The 10,585-nt window shown below is 36.0% G+C and overlaps 1 protein-coding gene across 1 annotated transcript in view; it reads left to right on the plus strand.

Annotated features, from left to right (window-relative positions):
* The window catches only part of LOC129220251 (uncharacterized), a 36,466-nt gene extending 30,182 nt beyond the window's left edge, over positions 1 to 6,284 (plus strand). The window contains exon 6 of the mRNA XM_054854629.1: positions 6,081 to 6,284. Coding sequence (XP_054710604.1) covers positions 6,081 to 6,284 — 204 coding nt within the window. The remainder of the gene's footprint in view (positions 1 to 6,080) is intronic.
* Positions 6,285 to 10,585: the final 4,301 nt, after the last annotated feature.

Genomic DNA, 10,585 nt, shown 5'->3' on the forward strand with positions numbered 1-10,585 from the left:
TAGTTTACAAAACCAAAATATTAACACTCTTTCATGATATTAAAGAAAGGGGGTCGGAGGCCCTTGTTCGAATATTTTCCAAAATTAAAGTCTTAAACACATGAGTGTAAGACCATATTTGGTAACGTTAGGTAAGGACACTGCAGTTTTTCAAAACTGAAGCTCCAAAAACACAATTTTAAACGATTTTCGATGTATTTAGGTGATTAGAAGATCTTCCTTGGGAATTTTGCGAAAGTGAAGCCCAAGAAACGAAATTTGAGGAACTCTGTAATAACTTTAGCTGGAGAAAGGGCTTTGGAGAAGAAAAATTTTGAGAACTAATAGAAAAAATGAAAAAAAAAAGGGGGAGGGGGTGAGATATGAAAGAAAAAGGATTGTGTGAGGAGGGGGGAGGAGGAACACAATTCGCCGCCAATAATCTGAAGCTGTCGAAAAATTTAAATGTCAATATTTCTTCTTGAAAGAAAAAAAAAAGATTTTTTCCCAACATTCTTTTTTTTAGTAAAATAACTGCGTTTTCCCAAAATGAGATCTTTTCTTCTCTTCAATAATAAAGAATATTTTTTTAAAAACATCTACTCAGCATTTTGTGGGGAGAATCACCAGTCTTGTGCCCCCCCCCCCCTGGATGCACCACTGCAGCAAAATGTCAGGGAGTCCTCTTTCAAAAATTTTTAAAAATTTACCTTTGTTTTCGGTTTATTTCGGTGTAGATTTTATTGATAAAGTTTCCTGAAATAGCCATGTTTTTTTTTTTGGACTTTATTAGCCATTGTTGTTTCGAAATAGAAGAATTGGTATTGATATACGAATAAATACCCAGTTACAGAACATGCAATTATTCTGTACAATAACACAGCACTGAACAATAAATTGTTTGAGAAGTTTCTTTATTTGCATAAAATTACTAGTTTTTTTTTTTTTAAATGGATAAAATTACTTTAATTCTTATTAAGAGCACAGTTATGTTTTTTTTTTTTTTTTTTGCACTAGCGACGTGCGGTGATGCACTGGATTCAAGTAAATTTACTAGTATAGCAGCTATGCATTTTTCCCCCCAACTACATTTCTGAGTGAAATGTACCAAACTAATTTTTTTCAAAACATAACTAAACATTTTGGGGGTGCGGCGCACCCCCTGGCACCCCCGTAAATCCGCCTATGCTCATTGGGGGTTGTTGTTTCTAGAAACGGCTCCTGACCTCCCAAGCCTGCCTCCTCCTAATGGGCGGTTGCTTGTGTGTATGACGTGTGTGTGCGAGAAGTGAGTGTGTGTGAAGGACATGGGCGCCACCGCCCAAGAAGAGGAGATTCCGGTGGACAGTGCTGCTAGTACTTCAGGATTTGGATCTCGGAAGCTGAAAACTTGCATAGGTTAGTTTCCAAGACATCTTTTCATCTCTATAAAATTTCATCCAAATCGGAGAGGTTCGAGCTGGGACCACTAGGTCACTTGACATGGAATTACTCAATGTCGTTTGGTTTCCTTAGATACAAGCTTCACAAATACAGGGTGCGGCAGGGAAACTTGCTGATTTAAAATGTCAATAAAAGAAAAAGTAGTAGATGTATCAATTTATTTCTTTCGAAAAGATATTGTATACATTCTGAATTTTTATTTTAACTAGATTTAAAAATTACATCAGGCAAATGGCGGCCGCCATTAATTATGCACTGATCTACCCTAGATATGAATAAGTTTTGTTCCACTATTTCAAGCATATCGACAGGAATGTTTTCGATGGCCAACCGGATGTTGTCCTTCAGGTGTTGCAGGATCCGGGGTTTCTGGTTGTAAACGATCGATTTGAGATTGGTTAGCCGGATGTTGTCCTTCAGGTGTTGCAGGATCCGGGGTTTCTGGTTGTAAACGATCGATTTGAGATCGATCGTTTACAACACGATCGATCTCAAATCGTTTACAACGACGTTTTCAACGACGACAATCGTTTACAACGACGTTCAAATCGTTTACAACGATATCGTTTACAAGATCGAACGTTTACAATGATATCGTTTACAAGATCGAACGTTTACAACGATCGATCTCGTGTGATGGGACCTATGTGTAAGGACGTGTATGCGTGCAGATGTGTATGTATGTAGGAGTGTGTGTGTGGTGCGCGCACGACATGGACGGCACCACCTAGGAAGAGGAGATTCCGGTGGACAGTGCTGCTAGTGAGGGCCCAGGACCAGACGATCAGCACCTGCATGGACCGATGGACGGCGGTGCTGCAGATAGAACATTCTGAAAAAGGAACTGGACCACAAGGACGGACTGTTAAAGAAAAACAATAAGCAATCGTGATTGCTCAATGACTTTTCATTTGTGTAGTTTTGTATTGGCATCAAGTTGTTGTCACGTTCGATTCTGTTTAAATGTTTAAAAATCAGTAGTTCATAAAGTTTCTCTTTATACTTTGATGTAATAAATATATAGTTCATGTAACCGTGTTTTACGCTCAAATCCATACGTCCCTATATCTGGTTTAATTGGACGGGATCCTGTTTTGAACTTGATGTTAAATACGCCGTTGAAATGAACTTTAATGGATAGCAAAGTACAGAAATCAACGAAGTATCCGTTTAACCGGCGATACCAACCGATACCAACCAAAGTTATGATTTTTGCAGCTGGAAGTCAAATACGCTCGTTGCGATATTTCTCAAGACTCAACGAAATACAATATCGTTTAAGTGTTTTCGATGACAACGCTTTGGATTTTATTGTGGACATAATATCGAATCCTCGGCAATGTTATACGTTAAACACGTTGAAAAGTACTGTATTCAAAAGATTAACTGACACCGAAGAATCGAGATCAAAAAAACTTTTGACCGATCTTGAACTTGGCGAGAAACGCTCGTTCCATTTTCTTCGGCAAATGAGAATTTTGACGAAATTTCAATTTGAATTGAATTAACAAAATCTTTGTGGCTACAAAGGCTTCCACAGCACAAGCAAGTCATTTTACCAATAAGTAGATTCTCTTGGTAATATTGCGGAAGTGGCAGATACAATTGTTGCTGTTTATAGCACGTCAGAAATATGCTCGGCAGCGAAAGTTATTTCGTCGCCAAGATCAACATCATCAACCAATCGAAATAAAATAGATGCACTGCAAGCAGATATAGCCGAACTAATGAAAACTTTTCAGGAATTTTCTAAAATGCTAGATTACGTAGTAGGTCAAGATAGTACAGAAAATGATCCAAGTCTAGATTTATCTCAACTCGATACAAATTTGCTGGTATCATGTCAAATTTGGGGGAAAAAATGCAAATTGCGTACAGCCATGCAAGTTTAAAAAAGGAAATCCGGAAAACGAATAAGCCAATCGCTTGATGCGGTCGACGATTTTGGCGAGAAAAACTGCTACTTATATTTATTTGACAAATTCAATCTGAAAAAAATTGCTAGAAAAAAAAGGAAAATAAAAAGGAATTACAATAAATGAGATTTGTAGTCTCGTATAGGAAAAAAGATGACATTTTCTTCCAAAGAATGAATTCATCACTCCATTATGAGCCTCGGACCAATTTCAAAAAGTAATTAGTAAAATATTTTAAATCTAAAGCTAAGCCACGCCAAAGTAACTATATACACATCCTGAAAGCTCAATAACGAATTAGCATTAATAGCTGACTTTTTATACCTGGTTAACGTTGAACTCTGCAGTGGATATGTCAAACTTGTCGAAACTGATGCTTAAGATTTCTCTCATTCCATTCAATTTTTGAAAATTGGAAGTAAAATCGGAGTGTCAATTTGCCATCCCCTTAAATTTCACAAAAAGACTATGTTGCGGAATTCTGTCATCTGGGGATATTTCGATAATTGGGAACCTGACGATCTTTCTTGATTGGCGTCAATTTTTGGCTCCAGCGCCTGCGCCAGAGGTATTTTTCTTTGCAAATCAAAACAAAGAGATCAGAAACATCTATTCACATAGGATTACTATAAATCAGCAGGGTTACCAAAACAAAATTATTTTCGCCCAAAATGAGACGACCGCGCCAGATTCCCAATTATCGAAATATCCCCAATTAACTGAAAGACACAAGATAAAGGTAAGTCCTTAGCAAGGGTAGTGCTTATAATTCAGCCTCTATCTGCTAGTAGTAATAATATTGTCTCAATTTTAGACTAACAGCAGGCGAAGGCTTTCTGCTGACTCATTAATATTCCTTTGTGATTTACAACTTCTAAATGTGCGTACACAGGAGCGTAGCTAAGAGGGAGGAGGGACCTCTCCCGAAACTCAGAATTTTTCCTTGTTCGACCATAGAATAGGACTAAAGTGTGTGCTGACACTGATAGTACCGTGTACTGTGTACGCGTTTTTTTCCCCTTTGCAATTAATTATACTTTAGATTTGAATGCTGTTAAACATTTAAAGAACGATATTCCAACAATATAAATTTACCATATTGTTGCCAACTTAAAACTGTAACGCAACACATCTTAGCAGTGAAATCATTGTTGCAATAACCAACAAATGTGTTCAACAATGCCACAACTCGGCAACAGAGCGAACGAATCTGAAAATCTTCACTTTGAAGCAGATTTGACGCTGAATAGCTGGATTCTAGCTTCCGCTCTGAAAAATTTTTGCTATATTTGTGAAATTTTGCGAAAAACTTGTGTGAAAAGTAAGTCCTTATGCATCTTTACCCTTTGTCTTGTAACTTAGCTGCTCGATTAAAAATTTAATAGCAGGGATTGCGTTTTTTTGTAAAACTAATGGTTCTGCCAAATGTATCGATGTTTTTGGTGGTAAAATCCAAGTTGGTGGTGTCAAAGAGAGTGCAGTAAGCTAAGTTATGCGCACAAGTGACACATGAGGTCCATTTCAGATCAATTACCTCCCCCCCCCTTTGGGTTTGGTCATTATTTTGTTTGGTTGCCTAATCCTGAAAATAAGATATATTTTCTTAAAAATAAGTTTTACTTTGCTATATTGCTGAACCCTCCAGTTGTAGAACATTGCGAAAAAACATGGGGTCACATGAGGAAATTAGGATTAAAATCAAATCCCATAAAGCAGACTGTTAAATTAATTTTAATAAATCTGACACCTTTTTCAAATCCGTTTAATTTTATTATCTTTTTTCCTCTCGGCGATACAATAAAACAGCATATTCTGGTACGCCCATTTTCTACCATAGCGAGGTAATGTGGGGGTAGTTTAAAAATTAGAGTATAATTATGCAAAAATATTTAACTATTGATTTTGAAGTTACGAATGCAGTACAATAAATGAATGTTGATTATATTTGAATGTTTGAAATGCTATAAATACATGTATATATATATATATATATATATATATATATATATATATATATATATCAAAGGTGAATTAATACACGAACGGCAATTCCATTCTACTAAAGATTACATATAAAGTTAAATAAAATATCAAGTACAAAAATTATTAGTGAACACACTTTCAAATCACTACTTGTACGTGAATAAGAAAAAAAATGCATAATAATATATAAAAATGAAAATTTTAACTTAAACTTGAAAATATCCATACCTTTGAGTGCAATGTAGGATACTTAATTTTGCAAGAGAAAAAAATTTCTATTTAATGTTAATTACCCACTCTACTGTTTTAAAATCACAACTTGATAATTCCGTAAAATTTACCTAAAATTTAAAAAAATATTTAGAAAAAAAACTCTTTTCTGATGAAAATTTTTCATTTTAGGCCTAGAGGTAAATACCTAAATGTTTTTTAATTTGAATAAGTGTTTTTGTGGTATATGAGGGTATAGAGGCAACGTTTTATCATCATAAAATCTTGAGGGTCTAAAAAATGGTTTTTTTTTTCGATACGGCCTAGTATATGAATGCTGGTTCACACTTTCAGACGCAAGTCGACACGGGTAGCCGTTGTTCAAATTGTATGAAACTATTTTTAAAATTGTTTTGACATAAAAAAGAGTGCACGACTTGAAAAATCGATTTTCATTTTTTGGGACACCATAATTAGCATATCTATCAAATAATTATGAAAATATCTTCAAAGTACTGGTTTTATAAATGTCCAATTCTTCTTTTTCAGATGAAATTTTGTGGTATTCCAATCCTATCCACACTTTTCAAAAAACGGAGAGGGAAATACACCCTCTCCAAACCACATCACGACGCCAACACCAATGTTGTGCTCGTGAACTATCAAAAACTTCAGGGCAACTTCGAACTCACTCAACGCCTTCCATGGCTACAAACATCTATGCCCAAATATCCAACAACCACCACCTTTTAATCCGAATGGCGCTGCCTTAAAGTAAACAAAACATCTTCAAGAAGAGAACATCACAGCAGCAGCAAAATACTAACGATAAACTTCAAAAAAAGTAAGTAAAGCTCACGATCCCTCTCAAACTTGTCTTTAAACTCTTTATTATGCTATCCCAATACTGAATTTGTAGCCAAAATAAGTGCAGTCATTTAGGGTTTCTTCGAACCTTCTGGGTTGATTTCGAACCACTTCCTACTTTTAGGGTGCATTCGGAAACAAGAATCGGCCGCCTCGGTGCCACCGCAAGCGTTCGGAAACACTTGCGGTGGAACCGGTGACGTCACTTAACCGCGTTCGGAAACGCTGCGGTCGTTTTTTGGCTGTTGACTTGGTAGCAACCTGTTGCACTGCTGTCTGGAAGCGGTTAGCGAGGTCACAAACGTCACAAAATCTGTGTTGGCCAATCCGGTCGTGTTTCATGTTTTGATCGTTACGCACGTGACTTTCCACGTCACGAAAGATACGCTTTGATTGGAGCGTCGTTTGCTGCTGAATTAGAACTACCGCGGTGTAACCACGAGCGTACGGAAACACTTCTGTTCTACCGGCTTCATAAAGAAATTCCAAATACGTCATAACCACACCAGACTAACCACGCGGTGTAACCTGTGAATCATTTCCGAACGCAGCCTTAGAATAGGGTAGCCATTAAACAGCTTAGTTTTTTTTTAAATTGGTTGGAAATAGTACCTTTTTCTTTTCCAAAGTTAGTTGGCAAGGATAACTTTATTTATATTGACTTCCAGGGAAGGACCACGACGACTTATCGTTCTGCTTGATCTTTTAGTATGCGTTTCATTTTATACACATGGTGTTACTTCTGCGTCATATCATTAAAATCCAATAGGAACAGCTTTGCTATAATCCCTGGGTTAGCGACATTTTTTGGCGGAAAAAACTAACGCGCAGAATGCCAGCAGGAGCTGTAAAAGACAAACCAAACACGACAACAAATGCATTTGGCGAGTTATCACCAAAAAAAAAAAAAGATGCCAAAAAATGGCACAGTCTCGGGGATTATATTGATGTTATATACCGTTCTTCTGTCATATCTAGAAGTAGAAGACTAAATCTTTTACTTCTAGACATGACGGAAAACAATTCTCTAAAATTGTGAATAGTTGAAAGAATGCAACCCTTAGAAGCATATGCATACCTATTGGTTTAATTCTTGTGAAAAAAAGCCCGGAAACATAAAAAGGAAAAACAGCTACTTTTAGTCTAAAGGCACGTCATTGCGCAACCTTTATTTTGTGCGATTTACCGTAAATAATTACAATAAGTTCACATAAGCAGAAATAGGATATAAGCATTCTTGAAGACATGCTATTTATAGATGAACTCTAAAGAAATACAGTGGCTCTGTAAGATAATATACAGTGAAAACCTGTGTATAATAATACTGTCGATAACAATAAACCTGTCTTTAATGATATTTCCTTAGATCCCGGCCAAATTCTCATATACTGAATGTACTTTAAGCCTCCCTATATCAACAATCACATTTCTGATGCACCTGTCTTTTACAATAATGTATGCATTAAAAAAAAAAAAAAAAAAAAAAAACTCATGTATTTAATCACCACAGCATTTTCTATCTTAGAAACTGCATCCCAAATACGAAATTTAAAAAAAAAAATGAAAACAAAACGCTAAGAAAATTCAGGACAACTTCGGGAAAGCTGAACTGTAGGTACTAGCATTCAATTGATGAAGAATTAGAACAAGCTGATACAAAGAAAGAAAAATTTGGAATTTCCTTGTAAACTATAGCCATTACTTCTTTCTTTCTTTTTTTTTTTTTTTTGAGGGACAATATTAAAAATAGCTAAATTTTTTAACTGAGCAAAATTATTTTTAATGCTGATAGTATTGAATTAAGTCCTTATCTAGTACGTATATACGTTTTCAGTTCTTATTTTCATTGATTACAAAAGCTTAAAATTTTTAAAATTAGCTAATATTATAATTTATAATTATATATACATTAACTTTTTTCTCAAATTTTAAATTACTTCGATCAAGCTCAGTCGTCTAAATGAAACTCGATATATTATATACACTGATCGGGCAGGTGGTGGGGGAGGGGACATTTGTATTAATTTCTAAATTGTCTATAACGATCACCTGTCTTAACAATATTATTTTGTGGTCCCACCAGTATTAATGTAATTAGAAAAATATCTCTGAAACTGGTTTAATAAATATTCATAGATTTTCTTTTTTATTTTAGGTGAATTCCTCTACACCATAAGCATGTAACTACCTATATTGGCCGGAGTTTGAATAACCTGAAACAGAAAACGCAATGATTCTTCAATGAAACAATAGTTCTACGGTTGAGACGAACAGTCTTGACGGGGGACTAGGGCTCCTGGCGATACCCCCTTAACAAAAACGCATCGGAACTCTTACCCCAGTGGTGATGTGGAAACAGAGTTAATATAAGATAAGGGTCATTTCACGGTAATTTAGACATTTATGTAGAGTTCGTAACGTGATCTTTTTACTTTATTCTATATCTAATATATAGAAGAAAGTATTGGATTCGTGCAAATTTTCGAATTTCGAATTTTGACGGATTCGAACGTTTTGAGGTGTGCTGAGTCCATTTCGACTATTTTTGGAAAATGTCTGTCTGTCTGTGTGTGTGTGTGTGTGTGTGTGTGTCTGTGTGTATGTGTGTGTGTGTCTGTGTGTATGTGTGTGTGTGTCTGTGTGTATGTGTGTGTGTGTGTGTCTGTGTGTATGTGTGTGTCTGTGTGTATGTGTGTGTGTGTGTCTGTGTGTGTGTGTGTCTGTGTGTATGTGTGTGTGTGTCTGTGTGTATGTGTGTGTGTGTGTGTGTATGTATGTGTGTGTGTATGTATGTGTGTGTGTATGTGTGTGTGTGTCACGTCTGTGTGTGACCAGTTTTTTGTGGCCGCTCTACAGCAAAAACTCCCGCATGAAATTGAACGAAATTTGGTACACATATGTGCCCCTATGTGAACTTGTGCCCATTGGTTTTTGGCGCGAATTCCTCAAAGGGGGGTGGAGCAATGGGGCGTTTTTTGAGTTACGCGTGCTTGCTATTGCTCAGGAAGTAATTAGAGGAATCAAACGAAATTTCGTCCATATGTTGGTATTAACAGGAACAGGTGCTGATTCAATTTTGGTGTCAATAACTCAAACGGGGGTTGAGCTATAGAACGTTTTTTGTCGTCAATAGTGACTGCTGTATCTCAAGAAATAATGAACGGAATGAAAGAAAAATTTATCGACAAGTAGCCCTTAGTGGGTATAAGAGCTGATTTTATTTTGGTGTCAACAGCTAAAAAGGGGGTAGCGCAATCACCCGTTCTTTTTTTTTTCCATTGTGAGTGCCCTATCTCAAGAAATAATGCTACGTTCTGGTTGAAATTTGGAATATATGTGAATCCATATGTAAACAGGCTTCGGTTCAATTTTGACGCCAATCGCTCCAAGAGGTGTTGATTTTTTTTTTTTTTTTTTTGCGAATAAAAATAGCTTTATTAATGCAACAATAAGAAAGATAAATCGTAATAGATTGTCGTCTGCGTATTTCTCGTGATTTTAATTGTATGGAAATGATCGGAAATATTATCTCAATGATTTAAAATTTTTCTGATGCTGTTATGATTTAATGTACATATTAGGTACAGATAAGCATACAATAAGTGTTCTAGACTAAATGTGATTAAAGTCTTGAATAAGTGTTCAAATATTGATTTGAGTTCACTTATGTCACACAATTTGGAATTTGCCATGTTGGTTGGGAATCCCTTGATCGCTTGCGATCCTAACCAGGAGCGTTTTTCTTCTTTCTCCGAACTGTTAAAACATCCAAATGCACTACAACAAGGCATCTTTATATTTTACAAAACGTTTGTTGAACGATTTAAACATCGAAGCCAAAATATTAAATGTATCTAGTGTTTCAGAGCAATGTAATCAATCAAGCTGGGACCCAAAATGGCGCGACAAATTCACGTGACTGTTAACCTCCAATCAAAATCGAAAACTGCATTCATTGCTCTAAGTGTGTCGCTAATTAAGCGTGGCATACAGGGCTGTTCTTAAGGTTTGACTGCAAGGAGCTCTGAAAGAGTGCTTGACCGCGGGCCACGGATCCCAATATTTTCATCGAGACCTGGCCTTCGTGTGTGTTTTTACCGATAATAGTGGTAAAAATATATAATAATTATGAAATTTAAATTTTTTGAATTTTTCTTTGAAAATGCGATATCAGTTTACTTGATATA

This window comes from Uloborus diversus, chromosome 1 (assembly GCF_026930045.1).
Source record: "Uloborus diversus isolate 005 chromosome 1, Udiv.v.3.1, whole genome shotgun sequence".
NCBI classification, from domain to species: Eukaryota; Metazoa; Arthropoda; class Arachnida; order Araneae; family Uloboridae; genus Uloborus; species Uloborus diversus.